Here is a 25,812-nt window from a genome sequence, read left to right on the forward strand (position 1 = left end):
TTAACAGTAAATTAATTCATAGCAACTGAGCAGAATCCAGGGCCTAGACCAACAAGGGAAGTCATGTCTATTAACCTGCATACCTGGCAGTAGCAAGTTTCTTTGCCTCTGAAGCTGTCAGTAAGACTGAAGACCCCTGGCTATTTAAACCTGCAGACAGCCCTGAGAAAATGTTAGTCAGTACTTAATGGCATACACTGTTTATACTATACATTGGGAAGATAAATGGGTATCATTTGCTATTGTTAAGCTCTGGTTTACATTTATAGGAGCTGGGGTATTTTGATTACTAGATGGTTTCCCCAGCATCACTAATGTCAAATTCTTTCTTTGCTTAAAGGAAGCACTGTCTGCATGGAAGTTTAAAGAAAATCCCATGTTGCTCTATAAAATGTTCTGGATCACATACATTACTTATGTGCTTTCATTAGTCCAAATGTTGTTCAAGGATACCTATTAAGTGTTAAGTAGTTAATGATCCATGTAAAATAATAAGAGTTATTCCAAACAGGATTTGAACCGAAGACCTCCAAATACAACACAGATGGCCTAATTTGTCATGCTGCTTCATACAAAGACTTCCTTCCTTTCATGCAGTCAGCTTTTTTGCCTGCTCTCTTAAGTATCCACATTTAGCAAACAAAAGCCGCAGTCCTAGTACCTTCTTCATCCTGAGCAACAGGCAATGACAAAGCCTGTTCTCACTGACAGGCTATCATGGCCCAAGACAGAGCATCGTGCCTCAGACTGCACAGAATGTAGCAGGGACCCAAACTAGGCTTAGCTGACTACTTCCAGATATTAAAAAGATGATACATGTCTAAAAGCAGCATGCCAAGATTTCTATTACCATAATACAGTATTTACCTTGTCTGCCTGTACCCCCTTCCCTCTTGTACATCAATTAGATGGGAACATACTTGCAGTTTGGAGTCATTTTCCAATTAGAATAATATACCACGTGTTAGAATGGGCATTTGCAGAGTCTGTAAGTCTTGCTGTAACAGTTTGCTGATGTAAAAAAGACAATACAGTGATGACAGCAGAAAAAGACAAAAAGGTTGGCTGGTGTATTTCCAGAATTTCTAGCCAAATTCTTTCGTCTCAAGGTCAGCTCACCTTGTGAAGCCAGAGGTAATACAGAACCACTCCAGAAATCCATCCTCTCCCTTCCTGCAACATCTGTCCTCTTGCACATTCCCGTAAGCAGCTGGGACAAACTAGCTGTCACTGCTTAGGGATATGCTGTGCTATCAAATGTGGAATTTGACCCAAAGAGAGATGCAAATAATTCCTGGAGGAAAGATATACTTAGTCATCTTGGGCAAGTTCTGAAGACTTTCCACCCAACCAGTACCTGGGCCTTTAAGTATTTCTACATTAATGAAGAGAACTAAATGTCACTGACATATGTATTTTATTTATTGAGTTGCATTAAAGCGTGCCATGCACTGTGGTGCATTGCACTTTACACTTCAGTGAACAAACAAGGTTCAGTCATCAAGTCTTCTTGAAATGAAGGGAATCTGCAAGATAAAAAAGCCCATTAAGTTATGATGGACAAACTTCATGCTCTAAGTAAACATATTAGTATGTACGAATGCAAAGCAGCAGAGAGAAATGTTTCTGTGGTAGTTTAGTCTAGAGGAATTCCCCGTTATTTCCTGAGCTTGAAGTTTCACACACCCTTCATGTGGCAAACAGAAATGAAACATGGAACAAATCAAGAGCTGGAACAACACTGCACAGCACATCAGATTCACTATATATGCTGCACTGGTAACTGAATCAGTCTTGCTGAGGGTCTGCAGGAGAAAGGAATGCAGCTTTCAGATAGGAGCCAGAGAGGAAACAAGTGGTGCAGGCAGCCTACCAAGGAAGGAAGAAAACCAAATTTAAATTGCTTCTCCCCATTATACTGAACACAATCCAAGACCAGCTGTGCTCCATGACAAGAGTCCTGAAAGTGGTTAGCACCAAACTCTGAGCTTCCCCATTTATTCCATGACTGAGCAAACAGCAGATGCCAGATATTCCTCACACTTATACCTCACTTAATTTCCATTGTCAGTATCACCACCAGAGTCCACACCAAGCAGATGGAAAAGCGTGAATTCACAGAGAGGTGCCAAGGTGCCGCCATGCACAGCAGGAAGAAACTTGGTTTAGAGTGCCATGCTACCACCATAACTGATGAACTCCTTCCTGCCCACCCGATCCCCTCCTCAATTCTGGGGCTAAGTACTGGTTCCACAGAGAGTATTCAGTGAGGTTAAGCCACTGTATTTACTGCCACATACAGGACATACTGCAGTAAACTGGGAGATGCAGAGTGTGCATGATCACTGTATCCTTTAGGTAACTGCACCAAAGAAAGGCCTAAAATTCAAAATAGCTAAGATTTAAACTTCTGATGCAAAGAAAAATGTCTTCGATCTGTTTTGGGTACTTGTCTTTTTTCACAGCCTTTACAAAACATTTGAAACATTGGCATTGTTTTCCCTTTCTTCTACTCTCATATTTATGTGCAGGCACAAAAAACCCCAACCTCTTTCTACTATGAAAGACTCAAAAAGTATCTGTTCTTATATAAACAGGCTAAAGAATAAGAAACATCATCAATTCAAAAAAAGTCACAAAAGACGATTTCTCTCCCATGTTTTCTTTTGAGCCAGTAGAATTAAGAAATGGAAAAAATTGTTTAGGAAACATTTAATTTTAACAGGTGCACATAATATGCAATTTTTTTTAAGCTGCCAGTGGGAACACAGGCTGAGAGTGGAGCTCTATTTGTACAGAAATAAATCCTGCTCATGATTTGAATTAAATATTCAACATGCATCCTTGTTGACAGTGTTTGTTTCTAATGATTTTACCACCAGATGGCCCTTTAGAATACACTGATGAAGGCCACCTGACTAAAGGATGCAATTTCAGTATCTAAAGTAAAGTTTAAAAGTGACTATAAAACAGCCAGAGGACTGAATCAGAGGCAGAATTACCAAGATTTAAGCGAGGTAAATTTATAATTTCATTATTTATATTTGTAGCAGTCATAGCTAAAGAACAGCAGTATCCCACTCTCACAAAACAAAAAAATCCAAAACACTACCAAAAGCTGGGAGTGACAAAAGGACCTTTTACCCCTTTTTCTATTTTTTTAGAAGAGATGGAGCTCTGAGCTTTTTTTAAAAATTGTGCTAAACAGAAACCAGACAGTTCCAGATTGTCATAGAACAGAATTCAGTGTTCATAGTGTTAGTACGAATCTTTTATTCAATCTTGCTTGTTCATGCAAACAAGCTGAGAAAATCCAGCTGGCCAGGATAATTAAAGCCACAGATTATCACGTAATGATCACAGTATGAAAACATTCCAAAAGAATGAAAAACTATCATTCTAGATTAGTCTGAAGTCATTTTAGGAGAAGCAGAGAACTCAATGTAAAAAATTTGCACCAAGAAAGGGGGAGGAACTCTATTGAGTTGTCACATCATTTTGTGCAGCTTAGTGAGTGCAGTTATTAATAACTACAACACAGCTGAAATCAAGACTTTTTTCCTGGTGTTACTAGCAAGGGAGAACAAAGCTGGGTAGTTTTCCTAGAAAAGGCAGTGTCAAGCGCTTAAAAAAAACAGTATTGTGAACGAAGTTCTATTCAAGCTTCATACAATAAGGCAAAAATGTGATTATTAGAACACAGAGCTGTATGCCACTGTGATTTTTAATACACACACACACACACACACACCCCCCTATATATATATATATATATATATATATATAGGTGTATATAGATGTACTTCCCCCCTCTCACCAACTTCAAAATACAAAATGATATGCAGAAGCTGTCTCTGTTTCTTACATTAAGATGCATGCTCTGAGAGAGAATCAGCCTCTCCATTTTCTCACTCACTGTACCACCACAAGTATGTAAGTGGAAGATACAGACAGGCCCAAGTTAAGCAGTTCAAGATGTGACAGCATGAACATAAGTGCGGAACGAGGCAAGTCCTGGAGTTTAACATTAGAGCTTTGTCTCCTCTCTGTGGTTATGTGAGGAGGGCAAAAGCCTGGCATCATCACTCTGTCTCCTGTACCCACAAGTTAAACAAATTACACAAAAGGTATTCAGGAGCTTCTATCCTGCCTTTATTCCCCAGACCCCAGTTCTCCTGTTTCTTCACATTTTTATTACCCAGAGGTCTCCTGAGTGCAATTTGTATCCTTTTCCTTTGGAAATTCATTTCAATTTGGAAAAAAAAAGGAAGATCCCTCCAAGCAGAAGCACACAATCTCACTCAAATCATCTTACTCCTATTATAAAGCAAGGAAGTTCACTACCTGAATAAGCAGATGCAGCTTACCAACACTTGCACTGTGTACTCTCAAGCACACCAGCTGCCTTCATGGCTTCAAAGTCCTTCATAGGATCATAGTTTCTATAGAAGTCTGCATAAGCTTGTTTCCTGGGTTCAGCAACTCCAAACTGGAAAGTAACACACAGAAAATTAAAGTTTGCAAAGCTTTATAAATGGATTTTTTTCTGTTAGTTCCATAATGTCTATCAGAAGATATTAAACTAAAGGCCTTTAGCTCAAATTATTAAACATTCCTTTGTTCCTGTTAAAACCCACTGCTCAGGCTACCTGATCATTGGTCAGGAGAACAAATGTCTGAAGTAAAACCTTAAAAAAGGTACCACATCACACTTTCAAGATCCAAAACCACTCCATCTGTACTGATACCAGTGTCCAACACCTTCCCTGCTAATAGATTTATACATAAAACATGCCATTATGGCAACTTTTGTACCTGTGGGCAGCTGCAAAACTCTAACTCCAGATAAAATGGCATCCTACGCTGAAGGGCTACATTTGAGTTGCACTGTAAGTCAACTACATCTGGTAAAGCTTTACAAGACTGCCGAGCCACTCCTACAGGTCACCAACATAAAAAGACACAATTCCCATTTCCTGGACACCCAGTCACATGAAGCACAGGGATATACTCAAAAAGCTCCCAAATACTTGAAAAAAATTCTGAGGTGTGTTTGTTCAACAGCATCTGACATGGAACAAAGTAAATGGCTGCTGAGATCCATGTTACCTGTTCTAAATCTGGTCTGCCACCTTACCAGTGTGCTAACATGGGGGTGCCAAAAAAAGTACTGACCCAGAGACGGATAAAAGATTATATTCTAAGTCTGACCACAAACAAGCTTGTCTACCTCTCAACAGATGTGTTAAGTACATGTGTGAACTCATTGTTTCTGAGAGACATTTGTGTCTCTGAGAAGTTGTGAAAAACCTGAAATTAACTTAATTTCTCATCACTTTTGTCAACAACTTCCTGAGCACTCAAATGCTGCCAATACATATGTATGAGTTAAAGGGGAAAACCAAGATCCAGTTCTTCCACAAGGATTCACAGTGTTTTTTGCTTTGTGTATGAGATCCAAGAATTATTTAATAAGAGCACTCAAGAACAAGCACTGCTATTTATCAGGAATCAAACCTGTAAGGGTGTTTTTCTGGAAACATAATGCTCCATTTCCACACGACACATCAATAGCAAGGACAGAAAGACCACATTGGGATTTCCCACACTGATACCTTCAGTGTGAAGGATGAGTTCTCCAAATTGCTTGAGCAAGTTTCCTGAAGTCAATCAAGAAACAAAGTAAGACTTGGACAACTCTCCCAAGTCTCAGAAACTGTGGCAGACCAAAACACAAAGTATCTTGGTTTAATGTGCATCAGCTGTGAATGGTCAAGAGCTTTTTGGGACCAGGATACTCAAGGTCAAGTTGCCAAGAATTGCGTGACCTTGAACACACAGCATGAAACATCAGAATATTCACATTTCTTCAAATGAAGATTAGGAAGATTTATTTGTGCTTTGGAAAGATGCTTACAAAAATACATTACTAAACCTTTCTGATGAACAGCTCAACCCAATCTCAACACAAAAATATTATGAATTCTTTAAATATTCCAATGAGCCCAGTTTATACCAGAATGACTACAGAGCCCACCTTGTACAAAACTGCAGATCCCATAGACACCAGAAATGCCCCAAGGAGGTGAAACTTCATCCTCCTGGCCAAAAGGCCCCGCATCTGGGGCTTTGGCAACAGTGCAGCCGACATGGTGACTGGATTTTCTGAAAGAAAGAAGAAATAAGAGAACTGTGGGAGAAACTCTGCTTAAAATAATTTTCGGTACTACAGAAAGGTCATTCTCTTTGTATTGTGCAAGAATCGTCTTCACGATGTAAGCAACGGTGGTCCTGTGCGTTCGACCTTCCAATGAGAATATTTAAGGGACAAAATTCAAGGACAACCTATTGATGACACGATTCTAGTTTAAGTTCTTACACTCCTTACGCCCAGTATTTGTGGAATCAAGGCTGGCCTTCGCTATTCACACTAAAGCTGCCCTCCCCGCAGGCTTTTCCCTCCCAGGCCTGCTATCCTGCTAGACATTCTAAGCAGTACCGGGAACAGCTGGGACCGGTCCCGCACCGTTCCCCGCACCCAGGGCGCCCCAGCCCCGCGCTGCTACCGCCTCGGCTGGGCCCGGCTCCGCCACCCTCAGGGACGCACAGAGGTCACGGGGCTGTCGCAGGGCCACGGCCGAGCGGGGAGCGGCGGCTGGCGGCCCTAGGGATGAGGATGATAAGGCAAGCGAGAGGGAATGAGGGGAGGGAGAGGGACGGGCGGGAGCCGCGGCGGGAGTGGGGAGCGGCCTCACCTCACTGCCCACCAAGGTCCTTCCGCGCCGCCGGCCGCGCTCCCGCTGCGGCACCGCTACTCCGCATGCGCGGGGGGCAGCGGCCTACGGCGGGCGGCGCGGGTCAAACCCGGCGGGTGTGGGAACAAACCGCAGGATCGATTGGATTGGAAAAGGCTTCTGGGAGCATCGAGTCCAGCCTGGGAGCGAACAGCCCCGCGCCAAACAGACCCTGGCACTCATGAGTGCCAAGTGCAGTCTTTCCTTAAACAGCCCCAGGGACGACAACGACAACACCACCTCCCTAGGCAACACGTTCCAATGCTTGTTCAATCATCTTTGCTATGAAGAAATTCCTCCTAATGTCCAACCCCAACCACCCCTGGCACAGCCTGGGGCGATGTCTTCTTGTGCTGTCACTTGTTACGTGTGAGAAGAGCCCGACCCCGACCTGGCTGCAGCTCTCAGGGCTCTGTGGAGAGCGGTCAGGGCACAGCCGAGCCTCCTTTGCTCCAGGCTGAACACCCCCAGCCCCATCCGCTGCTCCGCTCAGGGCTTGTGCTCCAGACCCTTCCCCAGCTCCCTCCTCCTTCTCTGGGCTCGCTCCAGCTCCTCAATGCCCTTCCTGAATGGAGGGGCCCGAGCTGTTCACAGGTGTGGCCTCACCAGTGCCGAGCACAGCGCCCTGCCCTGCTCCTGCTGGCCACACCGTTTCTGATGCTGGCCAGGGTGCCACTTGTCTTCTCTGCCACCTGGGCACACACTGGCTCAGGTTCAGGTCCCTTTTCCTGTCTTTAAGGTTCCTTCCAGCCCAAACCATTTTGTGATTCTATTGAGAGACATGGGAGAAAACCAAGTCACCCACTTGAAGGGTGACATTGCTGGGCTGAGGGACTCAGCCTTTATACAGAGAGTTTGCCAGGAATTATTGCCCAAGCCTATAAAGAAATGAAGCCATTTGTAACCCCTTCTAGATGTCCCTTAGACAGCTTTTGTTCCTTTCTTGAAAATGAGGAACATGTGCTTTGCCCGTGATTTCCACTTAATCACCACCTGCACGTGGAATTGTCATTTGTATTCCTGGGGAGTCTCTGTGGGATTTACACCAAATGCTATAAATTCTTGGCTTGAAAAAGCCCCTCCTGTGTAGTGAGGAATTCATTCATGCCTTTTTCTCCCTTGCCAAAGCCAACAGATCCTGACATTAAATGAGAAAGATGGACCCTTAAAACTGAAGAGGAGTTGCTTTTTCTCTGATGGAATTAAGAAGAAATAAGTGTCAGTAGAAAATTTCAGAGGGAAATCATACAGCTGTGGCTACAAGCTGGAAGAATGTTCTTTGCAATAGCAGTTTGAATAGATGCAATTTGGACTACATTCTCTCAAACTGAAGAAAAGTTTGTTACAATAGCTGAGACTAAAATGAAGAATGTCTGTCTAAGAGTTTTTCCCATGTGGATTAACACAAAAACCCCAAATGTTAATGATGTCATGCAGAAAGAATGGCAAGATGAATCACCAAGGGCAAATTGTGCAAATGTGGTGACCTCCTATAACAGGGTCCCAGCAGTGGTGGATGAGGGATGAGCGACTGACATCACCCACTTGGTCCTGTGCAAAGCATTTGACACGGTCCTGCATGACATCCATGTCTCCAAACTAGAGAGGTATGGATTTGCTGGGTGAACCAGTTGGTGAATGAGGAACAAAGGAATTGGCTGGATGATTGCACTCAAAGAGTTGTGGTCAAGAGCTCAGTGTTCCAGTGTAGGCCAGTGACAAGTGGTGCTCCTCAGGGGTCAGTCCTGGGACCAGCATTGTTTAATGTCTTTGTTGGTGGCATGGACAGTGGGATCACATGCACCCTCAGCACTGTCCACTCCAAGCTGTTTGGTGTGGTGTGGTCAGCACGCTGGAGGGAAGTGATCCAGAGGGATCTGAACAGGCCTGAGAGATGAGGCGGTGCAAACTTCATCAAGTTCAGCAAGGCCAAGTGCCAGATCCTGCACCTGGACTGAGGCAATCCCAAACATGAATACAGGCTGGGCAGGGAATAAGAAGGGACACTTGAAGGTGTTGATGGACAAGAAGCTCCCCGTGAGGCAGCAATGTGTGCTCACAGCCCAGAAAACCAGCCACATCCTGGGCTGCATCAAAAGCAGAATGGCCAGCAGGTTGAGGGAGATGATTTTGCCCTCCTACTCTGCTCTGGTGAGACCTCACCTGGAGTGCTGTGTCCAGTTCTGGAGCATGGCATCCAGCTCTGGAGGCCCAGCACAAGAAAGACATGGACCTGTTGGAGTGAGCCCAGAGGAGGCCCACAAAGATAATTAGAGGATCAGAACACCTCCTTGTCTCCTTTGGAGAGAATTTGGCATTGTTCAGCCTAGAGAAGAGAAGAATCTTAGATTTTAGAGCAACCTTACTGTGCCTGAAGGGGGCTTACAAGCCCCCTGGAGAGGGACTTTTTACATTGGACATATAGTGACAGGATGGGGTAATGGCTTTAAACTGAAAGATGGCAGGTTTACATCAGATATAAGAAAGAAATTCCTTACTGAACTTGCCCTCATGAAAAAGACAATACAAATGTAATTGGAATGAAAGCATAGCAGGTTTCAGGGCTACTGTCATCACATATAAGATATGAGTGATTTTCCTGTAAACATCAGTCTTGTGGAGACTGAGTATTTTGGTGGATGGAACTAGGTCTGTAAATAAAAAAATCTCGATTGCTGTTTTCAATAGCTTCCTTCATGGCTGGCCAGGTCAATAAATTCTTTTCTGTGTGGCCAGTTTCTCCATGTGCCTGAGATACTGCTGGCTAGGCATCTTTGTGTTATAGTTAAGTTGCTAAATGAAGTGCTAATTGTTATCATCCTTTGATGTCATTACTGTGGAATATACAGCCAACTCCTTATTGTTCTGTGTAAAGGGCAGTTCAGGACTGTGCAAATAGGGGATAAAAAAGGATGGAGAATACATTAGAGCAAGACCTGTGGAAGGAGGGCAGAAACAAACAGCTTCATTAGGCCAATGCACAGAGTGGCTTCCTGTCACACCAGTTTCTGAGTGGATTATAGGGCTAAGTGTGGTTTGGACCTGGGCAGACCCCGTGCATCCAAATGCAGGAAAGTAAATAAACCTTCCGAAAACAGGAAGGCATATACAGAGATACAGAGACAAGAGCAGTTTTTTCCTTCCCAGTCCACCCTTTCCCTGGGGGTCCCGATACCTGCTCCAGTGTCTTTGGAACACAAATATTAGGATTGTTCACTGAAAAGGTGTTACAGCTATTGAAGTAGAATCTCCAGTCCTTTTTTTTTCCCTCTCAAAAATACTGTAGAGCCAGCAGCAGTTTACACTTCTCCATTGTGTCCTTGAAAGGGATCAACTTTTGAAGAGTGAAGGAAGGCATTAATGCTAAATCATTTCTTGCTTGTGCTGCACCGGAATTGAAAGTAAAATTTACTTCTGACTTTAGTGAGAGAAAATTTAGTCAATGAATCCTTGTCTTTTCCACAAAGAGCACCAGCTTTGATACTCAGGACTGTACTTTCTGTGGTGTGGACTGATGCCAGCTAGGAACAGGACTGTGACAATCAAGTGATTTTGCATATGCCACAAAAAGTCTTTAGATAATCATAATTTGGATCAAATTAGAACCAAAAATCTACTGGAAAAAGATCACATGGGACATCAGCAATCCCCTGAGCCAGATGCAATCCCAAATAGTTTAATATAAAGTCTACCCATCACAAAAGAAACAGAAGGCAAACAACGCTATGTGCTACATATGAAAATGCATACATTTGGGCTCATCCTCCCCTTTCTGTGCCAGAAATTAACTGATCAAATACCCTCTTGCCACAGCTGTGTCTACATCAACTAATCGTGCTGTGGAACAAAGATATGGTGTCACAACAAGTTTTTTAAACATAATTGGAATGGCAGCTGTATTAAAAAAAGAGGGTGAATCAATGATTCCTAAATGGAAAAAGTCAAAATTAGTAGGGGGAAGAAAAATATCTTTGTACTTCCAAAAGAGCAGTATAAACAAAGGACAAAATTTCAAATCACAATAAATGGAGCAGACAGGGATTTCACAAGCCTTTGTTGATTTTATGCAAGTTTCTGAAATAGAGGAATCTCGAAAAAAGTGATTTCTTAAGTTTTATTCCACTTGTAAAGAGACAGATTTTGTATATTGAATACACATGAAATAGTGAAAGAATTATGCAAATGATCCTATGTTTGGTACCATTCTGAGTTATCCTCTTAAAAAAACAGCTATTTCCCAAGTTCCCAGCTTGCAGTCAAGACATGGCTAACGTGTGTATTCAGACCCAGAAGCAGAAAACACACCAGGTTTCAGAGCTGTGACATTAACATGCATGTGACACTTTGTTTCCTGGATTTTGGTTCTTCATTAATTGTTCCCCCTCTGAAGTCCTCCAGGTTTGGGGGAGTCTATCTGAAACAAATACACTGTTTCAGCAACAGGAGACCCTTGGTCAGATAAATTGGGGCAAGCGTAACTTTGTTATTCATTGCCATTATGTTTTACATTATCATCTGATTTCTTAGAAAAAAACAAAACCACACCCACAAGAAACACCTCCTTCCAGTCCCTGTTCCTTGCTCAAAGCCCTTTAAACGATGCCAAGATTCTTCTGTCTTTTGTGGTTTTACATGTTATGTAGCTTGTCTGCAATGGAAATAAAGTCATCAAAGAAACATTTTTATACTGTTCCTTAACTCCTCTGTATTTGAGTAGGGGTGCCTTCCTCTGAGAAAGTTTTCTCATTCCTCATCCTTGTTTTTCCAGAAATGTGTTGATCCACCTTTACAGACAAGTACTCCAATCTAAAATTTAACCAGTCAACACATAAAATTGTTACATGTAATTCAGTCTCCACAGGCCCATCTCAGTGACAGCCCACCCAACGTTGGCCACAAGCTTTCCTAGTCTGCATCCAGCTCCAGAAAGAACAGCACAGGAGCAGAGTTACTGCCTTAAAAAATGAAAGCAAGGACCACAACATGAGGACAAAAGGCCAAGTTTTCACACTCCTGTTTAAAGCACATTTTGGTTCATGTGGTATGACATGGTTTCGTTTCACACAAGGCAAAATTCTCTAGCTGCAAACATCATCTACCATACAGAAACTATTACATGGCAGACAATGTTTGCATGACGTGCCCAGCAATCCTGGTGAGTCCCTACCTGCACCTGATACATATGCCAGTGCTCTCCTCCTTGATTATGGATGTGTTGCTCTAAGTCTGAGCAGAAGATTCACATGGTACTCTTCAGTAATCCAAAGCCATTAAAAGAAGGAGTGTTCTTCATACATTGATAGAGTTTAGGCCAGACCCTTCGCTAGCTTCTATTTTTCCCAGATGTGACCAGTGAACATCAGACCTCCAGGAAAGCAGGAGGTGGCCAACTGCTGCTGTTGACTCAGCTATAATTTTCCTCAAGGAACTAATTCTCACAGAAAGTGTCAGACCAACTTCCCTGTGGGTGTGAAACAGGGGCTGTGAAGTGGGAAAGCCTCCTTTGAATAGAAGATCAGACTCCTCTCCACAAGGCATTAGATTTGCACCTTCCTTGGTTAGGGTCAAGGTACTTGCTTGGGCAGCTCTTGGAGGTGTGAGCTGCACAGAGAGAAGGGGCCTTGCTCAGGCTGGGGCCAGCACCCTGCAAGGGTGATGGCTAAAAATTTGCAACAGTAGGATTTAACCTGGGGATGTCTTTGCTGTTTTTTCAATTTACCTAGTAAAATACAGAGTGCATTCTGACAGAAAAATATATAAAGATCACTTTGCAATTGGTTCCTGCGGTAGTTTTTAGACTTTTTACTCATAGATTTCTGAACATCTCATTTTAGTCTGTTTTAATTCACACTGAGGTGATGACATGGTAAGTGTTACGAGATGTTGGCAACTTTTCATTTCTGTGCCTAAAATTAGAGTCTAGAAGGAGTGAAGGGTGTCTCAGATTTGTTATGACTTGTATCATCACAGTGCAGTCACATCAACCAAATCATGTCCATTTATGAAAAGAGAATTAATGAACACAATTAAAAACCAAAACTAAAATAAAAAGTACCCCAGTACCCCAGAGGTCATTTCTTGACCTCTTTATAATCTGGTGAATTAATTGCGAGCCTGAAAAGTTATTCATTGTTTCCAATTACATTACCTGGTCTAGTGAAATATTCTTCCTAAAGAAATGCCATTGCTTTCATTTATTTTGTTATTGGAAAAATCTACCAATTTAGCATTGCTATGTTTTGCAAAGTCTTCATAATTTCTATTTCATATTTGATTGTATTGCAAATATAATAGATTTTCTTTGTAATCATAACCTTAGGAACATTTTAAGTCCCCAGAGTCAGGGAGTTTCTAACTACAAAATCTGCAGACGAGCTAAAATCCATCTCAGATTATGGTCCTAGGTTTGAAAGGTGAGGCACAGTCAGACATGTGAGGCTCCTAGAAAGTAGTCAAATCATCTGTTCATGTTTTTTTAACTTGTTATTGGCATAAACTTTAAAAAATATCTATACTTAAACCAGCATGCTTTAACTTTACTGTTTTGTTTGAAATAATCTAATTAGGAAATTATGGGTCTCAGTTTTCTACTGCATTGAAACTTTTGAGCTTCATGATTAACAAAACTGGCAATAGATAACAGTATAAGCAACCTTAAATATATTTTGGTTAAATGAGTTCAGGATACATTTTCCTGAAGCAAATTTGGCCATGTTCAATATGACATTACATGTAAACGTCTGGAAAAATTGCTGTTTTTTTCCAAGCAGGAGGCATGAGATTTCTATAATCCATAGCCCCCACCACAGTATTAATTAACATGGCTCACTAACCAGGGACATAATATTTGTAAATGAAACTCTAGAAGGGCATCAGTAAGGAACAGGATGTTGAAGCCAAATGGAAAACATGAACCAATAAAAAGGCTGAACTAGCTAGAAGTGCAAGCTCAGCCTTTGAAGTGAGTTCAAGTACTGCATGCTTTAATTTTGGTGTAATCTTATGATGGAGGTACAAACAAGAACGCAGAAACAGATTTTGTAACATTTGGCCCAATTGTAGATGAATCAGTTTGTTGATGGTTACCAACAATTGCACAGCCAGAGAAGCTGTGGTCTTTGTTAAACTAGATTGAATAATTGGCTTCAGTGGGAGTTTCGGGTGCAGAGCAAATGAAGTGTCACAGCCCTTGACTCTTGTAAGATTCCTTAGCAGAGGCTAAGCTTTTGCCTTCAGAACAACCTGAATATGGATTCAGAGAACATGAGTCCCTCAAGGGTTCATCTACTCACTCCCCTGCCTCAGTCTGGGTCTGAACATACTTAGTCATTCCTGGCAGATGTGCATACCTTATCTGTTTTTAGAGCCCCTCTGATGACAATAAGGATACCAAAAGCTCTCTGGAAAGTTTGTTTCCAATGCTTAATTGTTGTCTCAGAACACAATTTTTGATTACTACTACATTACCTTGGCAAGCCCAACTAAACCTATGTATTTCTTTCTTTGGTTTGTTATTTTTTAATATACTTTCATGTGGAACTCCAGTGACAAAGCTGTGCTTTTCTGGTGTTTCACTCAAAAAAATTCACTATTTTTGTCCTTTGGACAGCTTTCTGAAGGCCTACTATTGCCAGGTGCTGAGCATCTCTGGAGACATGAATTAAGAGAACAAGTTTCAATACATTCAACAAATTACAGGATCAGGCAGCCAGGAGTTAAGATGATCTTTGAACTCGAAAGTCATAACTGGAAAATGAACATAATCATACACACTCTCCTTTTTTAGATCAAGCACTCACTTCATTAGCTTGAAAATAGTAAATAATTTATTGTAGTCTTTAGTGAATAGCCCAACACATGCTGTTAATTACTTTCTCATTTGGGAGAAGAAACACAGCAAAAGTTAATTTTTTTTCCTGCATATGCTTTCTAGAAGAAAAAGAATGCCCCAAAAATGCATTTATTTGTCTTTTCAGCAGCCATGAAGACCTCTGGAAGGAGCCATATTCCTCAACAAAGCAAGTGTAATGGCTCTGTTTCTCAAATGCAAGTGACTACAGACACAAACATTGACATGAAACAAAGTCTTTAATTTCAAAAAAAAATAACACAGAGGAAAATTGTTGAAATATTGTATTAGAAATAAATTATATATACACCAAACTTAAGCCCTATGCAATTATGAGAAGGTAATTTTATGCATTTGTTGTACTGTGTATGTGTAAATATATATATATATATGTATGTATGCACATATACATGCATATGCACATACAAAACTGTAAGGGTGTAATTCCATCACGTTCTAGAGATGTGGTGGATTCAATTCCCAAAGTACCATTTTCAGGAATGAGCGGTACCCAAGCCAATCCGAGTCTAGGGTTTACAAACCCAGTGCTGGGATGAAATCCACTGAGTTGTCTGTGGATGAAAACTACTAAGAATGCTATAAGCTTGTTGGTTGCATTTACTGAGCTATAGTCACCATGGCCTATTGCAGTGAATAATTCCAGGGAAATCTCTGTATTTACTCACTTAGTCAGATGGGGAATATTGCATAAGCTATTGTGTGCCTGTGCATTCCTTGAGTGTGATGGTGTGGTCTTTTTCTTGCTTGCCGTGTCATTTGTTTCATTTAACTGTCTCATTAATGGCAAAATTGCTTTGCTTTGTTCAGAAATCCTATTCTAAGAAGCAAGTATTACTTTCTTCTTTAACTTCTTGCCAACAAAATATTTTCAAATGCATGTGGTACAGAGGAATTGTACAAGATAGTTTGAGAGCAAAAAGAAATATCTAAAATTAAAAGCACAAATCCACTTACTACATTCCCATTTTTCCTTTGACAAGAAATGAAATCTTAACGTGAGAAATGCACACAGTTCATCAGCATACTCTGAGCAAACACATAATTAACATGTGGAATAAGCAGAGCTGTTGTCAACACTTTCACATATGTTACCACGAAAATAAAATATTTTAATTAGTAGAGAAATAGAGGAAAATCCAAGTAAATACAGCCTGTGCTTGACATAAAAATTAGCTTGACTCTATGAGTATTAAAAATAAGAGACTCTCATCTCTACCTTAAGTATCCTTACCATACTAGGACAGCTTAGTGAGTCCTGCATAATTCAAATCTGCTCCAGTGCTCTGATAAATAATTACTTGATAGAGGAGTGTCCGCTGTGGTCATTGTGCAAATGCTTTACTAAATCATTGGTAAAAATAAAAATGTGTGAGTTCTATGGCAGGTAGCTAGAAAGTGTAGAATTTGGTGTTTTTTAATAATCCCATCTGCTGGACTGACAGTACCTTTTTTGAAGGCTACATTAAAAGAGGAGAAAATAAAACTATGTAGCAGTACCATGTGGCTTCTGATTTGGGAACTACAATTTAGCCTATTAGACATGGACCTGTTCCAAAAGTACACATTCAGACAGTCATGCATGAAGGAGTTAGAAACACAGATGTGAATTATAACTCCCTGAAATCCTGGGAATGCTCAAAATTAGGTGGGTTTGAACTGTAAGTATAGATCCAGATCTAAAATTTTTGTTCAAACCCGTCTTTCCCTAACATTTTTACAGCAACTACTGAATGTATTAAAACCAACAATGTTCCATAAGCTTAAAAAAAATAGCAGTTAACCTCATCTTAGCTCTATTCAGACACAATTCACAATAGTTGGCTAAAAACATTTCTATAAAATGGTAGTAACAAAAATCACCAGTTGAATGTAATGGGACAGTTTAAATAGGTCAAATCTAAGCTAGATTACTGCAGCTCAACTGGCCACATGCAGCTTCACAGAGAACAGTTTGACCCAGCATTTAACATTAGAAACATAAATAATTTAAGGGTTTTCTTTTCCAAGTTTGGGACAGAACTTTGAAACATCTGTTCTCTCTTCAGTCCTTTTTACACACACATGCTAAAGACAACATTTTTGACTAGAGCAATGGTGTTGGTTGGGATTAGGGCTGGCCATTTCACAAGCATACAAGAGGTAGAGGATGGAAAATGTACCTGGAACACTGAATTGGGCTAAAGGTACAGAAGGAGCAATGAAGGAGCACCTGCCATTTTTCAGTGCTCTCAACAGTAGGTAATTGAGGGGCCCAAATCAATAGAGATATCCAGTTCATTGATGCTATTTGTAGATTTCATTACTGCAGGTTTCTCTCTTTTAAGTCAAGCAAAGTGAATCAATTATTCTTCTCATGTAAATGATGTAGAAGGTGTGGCACAAATCAGTCAGGCCTTGGCCACCCCATACTGTATAGTAAGAGAAACTGGGTCTGCTCCACCACTACTGTATCTGCAAAACACCTCTCCCCATTGCTGATCTCAATATCTGATTACTAAAAACCAGCTTTTCACACCTTGAAGGAGTCAAAAGAACCCATGGTTTGGGGTCTAAGACAGTTCCCCATTAACAGGACTTTAAGAAATAGCCATTAAAAAGGAATCATGAAGAGTACAGAGGCAATGGCAGAGCAGCCTTGCACAGACTCAAAGGAAAAAGAATTTTGCCCTTTTTAAATGGCCTGGTCATGGCTACTACCACTCTTGGGAACTGACAGAAGTGTGCACCTGAGAAACATAATGCAGCACTATGTAGTTTCAGGAATTCATCTCATGGCCTGATATTTTATGTCATGCAGCAGCAGAAGAGAAGTCAAAGCCAAATGTATAAAGCCCCTTCTGAAGCACAAAATCACAGCTTGTGTTAATGGCAAAAGTATTTGAATGAGCAATTTCGGGACTGCACTCTCAAAAATTATAAATTGCTTTAATAAACATGTCAGGTCTGATAAGAAAAAAGTGAAATACACAGTAATAGCATCTTAATGTAAATATTTCTGAATTTAAATTTCATCTTTAAAAAAATCCAAATTAATCGTTCTACTATTATAGTCCACTAATTGAGAATAAACATCAAAAGTAAGCCTGAATGAGTATGATTGCATTGTGCATTTTAACACCACTAGAGCATTTATCTATCCAGAAATTTTCTAGGTTTGCAAGTTTCTGGAAAAGAGAATTGGTTTTATTGTCTGTAACAGCAAATTTACCAGAGAACTGTTGTTCTGATGTAGAGACTTCTGAGTGTTACACAGTATAAGTACTCAAAATAAACAGAGAATAAATTTTAATTGTCTGAAGGGAGAGGTGCTAGGGTTGTTGAGAAAAACTTTTCTATCTCTTTAAAACTGCTGAGCTCACATAGGTGGTAAATCAGCAACCTGAGAGAGAAAAGATCTCAAGAGCAAGACAAAAAGACAATAGCAGTACAAGTGTGCTGAAGTTATACAGAATCCCCATTCTATAAGTAATAATGCTTAGTCAGTACTCAGACTCCCTGTTAGAACTGGTCCTTTGGGGGACCACTATTCCATTTCTGGTGTATCACCAAATAGCAATTCTAGGGTATCTGCCATTGCATTAGATTAGATCCAGTAACCCAGAAATTTAAGGGTCCCTGTCTCTTAATGAATCCTCTGTTCAATTGCCCAGTATTTCTGTAAAATTGACACATGAAATGAAAATAATGATCCGCCATGTAGTTCTAGCATTACTGATACATGTGATCCTTCTCAGCTGTGTACTGGAGACATGGCCTTGGCACTGAAACAGTGCGTGTGTGTCTACATACACCCAGATGTTTCAGCTACCACGGAGACAGAACAGCAAACTAGATCGAGAGTAAACTTCAGTTTGCAGCACTTGGAGTCAATAGAGCCAGTTTGAAAAATGCTATTCACTAATTAAGTACTTCAAGTTTCATTAACATGTATGGTATTAGTGAACACAACTGTCTGGGACAGTCATTTTTTTGCATGAGGTAAATTTGCTGCTAAATTTTTGTTCACTATTTGGCAAGGCTAGAACATTCACTAGGAGTTTTATCATTTGTAACAAATATCTGGATAATAGTTTTAATTTTTTAAGTAATCTAAATGTTAATCATGTCAGAACTACAAGCATTAGATAAGCAATGCCTACACATTACTTAACTGCCTCAAAATTCCATGAAGGCAAGAATACAGCAACACAAACAGCCTGCCATGCTCCAGCATTTGGTTGCGTGCACTGCACTGACCACAGCAGTAGAAGGTGGCCTTCCATGTGCTTTTTAGGGTGACATACATCACTGCATTTATAGCAGTTCATGATTCTCCTCTGCCTTTCACATTAATGAGTGGTAGGCCACACAGTACCACATGTGCTTTGCTCACTACAAGATGCTGCATTCCAGCCTCCTCAGATGTATTGAACATTAAAGCTTACTGCATTTGTGAAATTTAGGAAAACATAAAAAACCAGGGAAAGAATTTTGTGTTTTACTCCCTTGTAGCTTCCACCAAAAACATATTTTTCAGGTAACTCAAACACAGAACATGCTGGGAAGCATGAAGCAACCCCTAAACCATGGGCAAAGCAGGAACTGAACCAATGATCTCCCTTGCTCTTTCTGTGAGAATATATGATTAGGGCAACTACATCCATAAAAGAAAGTGTATTTCTTCCCGGCCAGCCTGCCTCCAGCAGGAGACAGTCCCATCCCTAACTCAGGGCTAATCCTTAGGAACAGCTTGCTAATCAGCCTTTTTTTACATGCGTTACACACATGTGGGGGAGAATGGAGCCAACAGCTCTGTGGCTGGGGACTGGTTTTTAAAGAGTTCTGAAGAATGTGGAGAGGTCTAGTATCATCCTGTCTCTTGCCTAGTAGTTAATTCTTCCCCTGCTCTCTCTTAATTTCTCAATTAATCATCAGTCCTTAGTCTCCACATAAACTGTGCCCCAAGTTTTTTTAAAACTTCTTAGAAGTAGGAAGACTACACAAGAGCAACCCTCTGTTGAGTAATGTCTTGGGACTAACGATATTGTGTAGAAGGTCCCAATCCCATCTGTGTCCTGATCCATTTTAAGCCTTTCTTGTGGATCAAAACTCAGAAATGAGACAGAAGGTGAACTTTGGAACAGGAATCAGACTGAACTGGGAGGAAACAACAAGAGCATTTGCCTCTATAATAACTCAGAGACCTCATGAGTTATCCTTGATGAACAGAAGTTGTATGAATTGCATAGTGAGAGCACAGTGTGCCAAAACAGCCTGCTTCAGAGCTGTCAGTTCAAGGCAGTGTTTTACTTATTCATTAGATCAGGCACTGAAGAACTGGGTTTGATTATAAGATGTTTAAGATGGAGACTACCTAGTAGTTTGCATCATGCATACTTCAGTGGAATTCTACAGTGATTTGAGCCTCAAGGTGTATTATTAAATTATGAACACAAGAGCCAGTGTCACAATCAGGTTGAAATGGAACACATTGGAAGATGTTTATTTTCTACCCTTGATCCCCTGGTTCTTAATATTATTCCAGGTCATCATCTTTGCTCTGGAATTGTAAGAACAAACCTTGCAAACACATTACATTTGTGTCTCCTGGCCACCTCCATTGAATGTCTCTGCATTCCCTTCCTCAGAGAGATTTTAATGTGCCTGAAAAGGTAACAAAATGTCATTGCTGTGTTCAGCCAGTTGGAATAATCAGAGCAGTTCTTCAATAGATGCATCAGCTCAAATTGGGGAAATCAATTTATTGCAAATTAGAATGAATCATTACTGATTCAGGTAGTGGGGGAAAGAGGGAAAGAAAATACGAACATTTACACACTTAGAAAAAACACTTTTCCTCCATGGTTCCCAGGTGAACCTCTCCTCCTATCCTTGTAACCACCACTGGTTGCACTCTGTCCCTTTGGTGAGGCACTGGGAAGTTCCTTCGTCCTACTCACTATTTTCCTCTGCTGCAGCATCAATCCTCCACAGGCTGCAGGGAATATCTGCTCCACCATAGAGCACCTCCTCCTCAACTTTCTCCTTAACCTCTTCCTCTTACACCTTCACCTCTGCCCTTAGTGTTCCCTCTGTTGTTTATCACTCCTTTTATTTCTTCCTCCACTCTCTGGCTTTCTTTCTCTTTCTGAAATGTGTTTCCCAAGGTGCCACCATCTTGGCTGAGGGATCAGCCAAATCCTGTGATGGTTCATTGGAGGCAACTGGGACTGGCTGTGCCCAGCACTTGGCAGCCCTGGCCTTTCTCACAGGCCTCCTGCTGCTGCCAGCCTTGCCACTTATCCCCAACTGACCAGGTAGGACCTGCTCTGTTACAAAGTGGAGGGAAGATGCCCCATCAAGAGCATTCATGGCCTTGTGCAGCTGTCTCACCCTACCAGCAGAGTGGTCAGATCACTACAGGATAGTTGGCAGGCAAATTTCCAGAGGCATTAGAGAGTGGGCTGCAACTGAACCTGGTGGGAGAAACCTCACAGGACTCATCTTTCTCATTGTGTTAGTCTGTACCACAGCCTGCTGCCTGGCAGGAATGCACTTCTCCGGTCTGGAAGAGCCAAGGCAGCCAGAGATGGCTGGGCTGGGCTGGGCTGGGCTGGGCTGGGCTGGGCTGGGCTGGGCTGGGCTGGGCTGGAACAAGGGGGGCAGGTGCCCTGTGGGCCCAGCTGGAGGTTTCTCAGCCACAGAGCAGGAGCAGAGGCCCTGCACCAGGACTCCGTGGGAAGCAGAACAGTGGTGAGAAGGCAAAGGTGTGTGGAACACAGGCACACCTGCAAGGTGCAGGAGGCCCCAGGTGGCTGGATTACTTTAACTTTTAACTTTAACTGCAACTGTAAAACATGGTAAGAGGGCAGAAAGAGAATGGGAGGGAAGACCAAGGAATGCTGCACTTTTCTCTGAAGTCATTTTCAGAAAATGCTGCCACGGGAAGATCATTTTCAGACACTTGAAATTTTAGGAGGACTACTGAGGGCAGGACACCAAGTTGCCTAAAATAGCAGTGCCAAGTACAGAATTAGAAGAGGAAGGAGGAGCAGAGAAGGAAAGCAGCCATATTCCAAGTCCTATTAACTTTTTAAAGTCCATCTTATTTCAACATAGGCTTAAAAATATCAAAAAACCAAACCTCTAGAGGATTCTTCCTTCTAGGAATTTAAGCTTTGAAGCAAAATCTGTTTTTCTGTCTTTATCAATTTTTTTCTTTGCTGTCCCACTTATTTCTCTCAGTCTAATATTTAATTTGCTTTGGCAGAGGTGATCTATTTCTAGTTCTGTGTCAGGTTCTGGACAGTAACTTCAGAGGGTCTGAGATTTCTCCAGTCACCTCATGTTCCTATTTAAAAAATCTTAACTGGAAAGCTTAGATAACCTAATTTCAGATTGCCATTTTGCAACAAAATTCCATCTGGTCAACATTAGATCCGCTAACCATGGCTGACAGGAAAAATAAGTTTGTTTTCATATGGAGGCTGTACAGCCTCAGTTAAACACGATTTGCAGCAGGACAACTTGCTACTAATGAGTATCAGCACTGGCAGCAGGAAAACTAGCTTTTAAGAATTCACATTTCAAAGCACTCTTGTTGTCAGTCTGGTACTCACTTCCAGTGAATCTTCTTGGGAAGATTCAGAGTTTAGGCTTTGTAGGAATGGTAGCTTTTACAAAATTTTCAGGCTTCAGGGAGGACATAAACAAGGAACCTGCATGTGGAAAAAAATTAAAATTATGTGAAACTGAAGGAACTGAATATTACATGTGCTATTGCTAGCCCAACTACTAAATGGATATTTTTAATAAATAAACAGGTCATAATATCCTTGGCAAAGACCTACAAGGATAGTCACAGCTGAAGCAAGGATGAAGCAATGCCTCCCACATCCTCCAAAAACATACTGACAGACTGTGAGAAAGAGGTTTCAGTAGCTTCTTGAATAAAGCTGATGAAGCACAAGAAGCCAGGGAGGTAAAATGTGTAAGTGATTGCTATGTCACTGCAGAATGAAGAAATGGCTTTATTCCTCTCTGCAGCAGGACCTGTGCTGTAAAGGCAGTGCAAATATACCCTGCAACTTTTACTTTTTCTTTCTTAGAAAATATACCACTCATGAGTACAGCCCAGAGAGCAACTCCCTTACAGATAGCAAAAGAGAGGCAGAGGTTTCTGTACACAACTCAGAAGAGCAAGCAAAGTGCTTGTACTGTAAGAATTTCACCTATGCTCTAAGCTTGTCCTGCTAAACTACAGAGCTTGGTTAATAACCTGCAGGGAGTGACGATGATGATGAGGTTTTCAGCAGATCTTCTTGCCTTTTGATGAGTATTCTTTCCTGTTCCAAGGCTTCTATGTACTTGGAATAGGACCAGGAAGCCTGCAAGAACCATCAAAAATCATCAGCCTTCAGGTCGCATCACTGTAGTTTCTGATCCATTTCAACAGTAAGATAAAAAAATTGTTTATGTTATATTCCTATTACTGGATAATTACAAATATTAAGAAGGTTTTTTTCATTACAATATAGGAATAATAAAAAATGGAAGAAAGAAGTAAATAAGTAAATCTCAAAACACCATGATTTAAGCAAGTTTGACATATACAATGTTTATATTTATTCTCCATCCCTGGTCTGAATGTTATTCTCTCTCCTTTCTTCTTCAAAATCAAAGCAGCAGATCTTTACTCTCCCAAAATATCATTTGCGCTATCAAGGACTTATTTTATCTCTGTGCTACACCCTTAGTCCTCCCCTTGGACTATGATTGCTCTGTTTGACATAAACCCAAACCAGCAACTGATTTGTGAAGTGGAGAGGAAATACATATAAGAAAAGCTGTTCCTAGCTTATGTCCTTTCACTGAACATCTCATGAGCCTCACAGCTCCTTCTGCCTGCCCTCTCCAGCAGAATGCTGCTACCACTAGAGGCAGATCAACTGGAGATGCCATCATTTCCTTTTCTAAGGATAAAATACTGCTTTTAAAGAAAATCACCATAGTTCAGATTGCATATAAATAATAGGTTGCTCTTCCAAAACAGGATGAGAACTGCACTTTTATTTGGCCTTGTTTTTATCTCATTCCATGAGGAGTTTGGAGCCAATTTGTCATATCATGATTCAGTAAGAACTTCTATCACCTTCCTATTGTAGAAAGGGACTTGCAGAAGGAAGAAGAAACTGCTCTTTAAAATATTGTTTATTAAGCCCTCTTCTTGAGGGCTTAAATGTATGCCAGGGTTGTACTGGCTCGCTCAACTCACTTTTTTTTTTGAATATGGTATGAGCAAAAGTAAAAAGGTCCACTGAAGAGTGTAAGCTTATCTATGCAATTCACACTGTGATTTCAGATTTTGGGCGTATTTCACAGTACCTTTTTCTGTATTCTGCTCTTCACTACCATAATGCCATGGGAAGAGCTCTGTGGAATACAAGCAGTGGCCAAAGTGTGATTCACTCCCAGTTCACATGACATATCTGTGCTTATGTGGTTGCACAGGTTCCCTGTTATGTTCTGGCAATGCCAACTCAGCCATGAATGATCCCTTGATATGCCCAATGTAGCATGTCTGTTTTTCCCATTTCCCAGTAAAATAACTATTACCTTTTCACTACTAATTTGATACATCATCAGAGTTGTTATGGAAGAAGTCTTGAAGTGGTATTTGCTGTCAGATTTTCAAATACCTAGATTTTCTTAAGGAGTTCAGCTTCAGTTTTTGACATATGACCAGAACAGGACTCTAGCCAAAACCAAATTCTTTCAGGATATGAATTTCACAAATAATGAAAAGCTTCTTTTTCCAGAACTGAACTACCTTTTCTTCAGTTTGTCTTTAAATATAGATTCTTTTTTAATTCATACACCGTAAGACCTTAACATTCTGTTAGCTGTTAATACCACTCAGAACCTACATTAAAAAAAAAACTAATAAAGAATGAAAAAAAAAAATCACCTGTAAGACAGGTAAACTTAAAACAGCAAAGCTAATTGTAGAGGAATGAACAGTTATTGAAGCACCATCTGACAGCAGTATTCAAAACCAAACTCCCCCTTCCCCTTTCCCCAAGATCATTTTATCTCTCTCGAATGACATCTGTAGGAACATGTATTACTTACCTTCCTCCCACGTCCTTCTTTAGGTACTAAAGGTGTTGATGATCTTCTCTTCACATCAAGCTCATTTAGCAAAACACTCTTTGGCAGTTGAGTCAAGGGCTTAAGCTGAGTCAAGGGCTCAGGCTGAGTCAAGGACTTGAGTTGAGTCAAGGACTTGAGTTGAGTCAAGGACTTGGGTTGAGTCAAGGACTTGGGTTGAGTCAAGGACTTGGGTTGAGTCAAGGACTTCGGTTGAGTCAAGGACTTCAGTTGAGTCAAGGACTTGGGTTGAGTCAAGGACTTGGGTTGAGTCAAGGACTTCAGTTGAGTCAAGGACTTGGGTTGAGCCAAATTAATGAGTTTTTTTCCCGCTTCTTTACCCTGCAAAAAAACTCATAATTAGATGTGAACAATAGTTACTGAGCTAAAGTAAAAAGCAAAGTCTGAAGAACCAAAAATTGTTATTGGAATGAGATAGTGGCATTTGCAGTAATGTTTTGTAATGCTCATTTTCATAATTCGTCGTGCTGAGCATGTTTTAAAGTAGCAGCTGCTTTTTTAAAGCATTTCTTTGTTCTAGTCCATGTTTCCTGTCCTCTACACTTCTGCAGACCATCTTTCTTTCAGATTCAATACCTGCTCCAAAATATAGCTAGGTGACAGGGCAGATCTGCAACAGAACATATTTAAAGGACAGAGAGGACATTGTGAGCCTCTAATTTGGCCTCAGGTATAAATGTAGAATGTGGGATTTGTCGTGATTAATTCCAGCTTGGTCCAGTAGCTATGTATGAACTACAAGTATACAAGTTAGGAAAACAGGCAATGTACAATCTACAGTGAAGAACAAGGCATTGTAACCCTTGGAAAACTGCTCTGGTGATTAACTGTTTGTCATTTTCATGTTGGTTTGTTTCACCTTTGCACATTCTGTTTGATGATCCCAAAACTCTTCATAAACATCAATTGATGTTCATATTTGACATCACAAAGAGCTCTCTCCAAGAGCTGAGTAATATAACCCTCCCATGTTCCAAGTGAGAAAGTGAGGGGAAAAAA

At 40.9% G+C, this 25,812-nt stretch overlaps 3 protein-coding genes across 4 annotated transcripts in view; all 3 read right to left on the reverse strand.

The window, feature by feature from the left end:
• Positions 1–25,812, reverse strand: part of PABPC1 (poly(A) binding protein cytoplasmic 1) — a 688,709-nt gene that overhangs the window by 344,733 nt on the left and 318,164 nt on the right. The window lies entirely within an intron of this gene.
• LOC103813813 (cytochrome c oxidase subunit 6C-2) lies at positions 1,401–6,850 on the reverse strand. Of its 2 annotated transcripts, none has more exons than XM_018912449.3 (4): positions 6,756–6,850; positions 6,038–6,165; positions 4,345–4,489; positions 1,401–1,526 (listed from the first exon to the last, which is right to left on the reverse strand). In XM_018912449.3, exons 2-3 carry the CDS (start codon positions 6,149–6,151, stop codon positions 4,364–4,366), a joined length of 240 nt encoding a protein of 79 aa, XP_018767994.1. In that variant the 5' UTR covers positions 6,152–6,165; positions 6,756–6,850; the 3' UTR covers positions 1,401–1,526; positions 4,345–4,363. The 2 variants fall into 2 exon arrangements, with proteins under 2 accessions (XP_018767994.1, XP_018767999.1); XM_018912454.3 differs by having other exon boundaries at positions 4,368–4,489; positions 6,756–6,780.
• Positions 20,163–25,812, reverse strand: part of RGS22 (regulator of G protein signaling 22) — a 67,244-nt gene continuing 61,594 nt past the window's right edge. The window contains exons 24-28 of the mRNA XM_050970364.1: positions 25,102–25,134; positions 24,775–24,927; positions 22,922–23,030; positions 22,263–22,361; positions 20,163–20,307 (exon numbers count right to left, since the gene is read on the reverse strand). Of these exons, the coding sequence (XP_050826321.1) occupies positions 22,288–22,361; positions 22,922–23,030; positions 24,775–24,927; positions 25,102–25,134 (369 nt within the window). The 3' untranslated portion in view covers positions 20,163–20,307; positions 22,263–22,287. The remainder of the gene's footprint in view (positions 20,308–22,262; positions 22,362–22,921; positions 23,031–24,774; positions 24,928–25,101; positions 25,135–25,812) is intronic.

The sequence above is a fragment of the Serinus canaria genome, chromosome 2 (genome assembly GCF_022539315.1).
Source record: "Serinus canaria isolate serCan28SL12 chromosome 2, serCan2020, whole genome shotgun sequence".
Lineage (NCBI taxonomy): Eukaryota > Metazoa > Chordata > Aves > Passeriformes > Fringillidae > Serinus > Serinus canaria.

Coding starts and splice junctions, on each gene's coding strand:
- LOC103813813 (XM_018912449.3), bottom strand. CDS start 6,151: ATGTCGGCTGCACTGTTGCCAAAGCCCCAGATGCGGGGCCTTTTGGCC. Junction 4,490..6,037: donor GATCTGCAGTTTTGTACAAG/GTGGGCTCTGTA, acceptor GTTACTTTCCAG/TTTGGAGTTGCTGAACCCAG.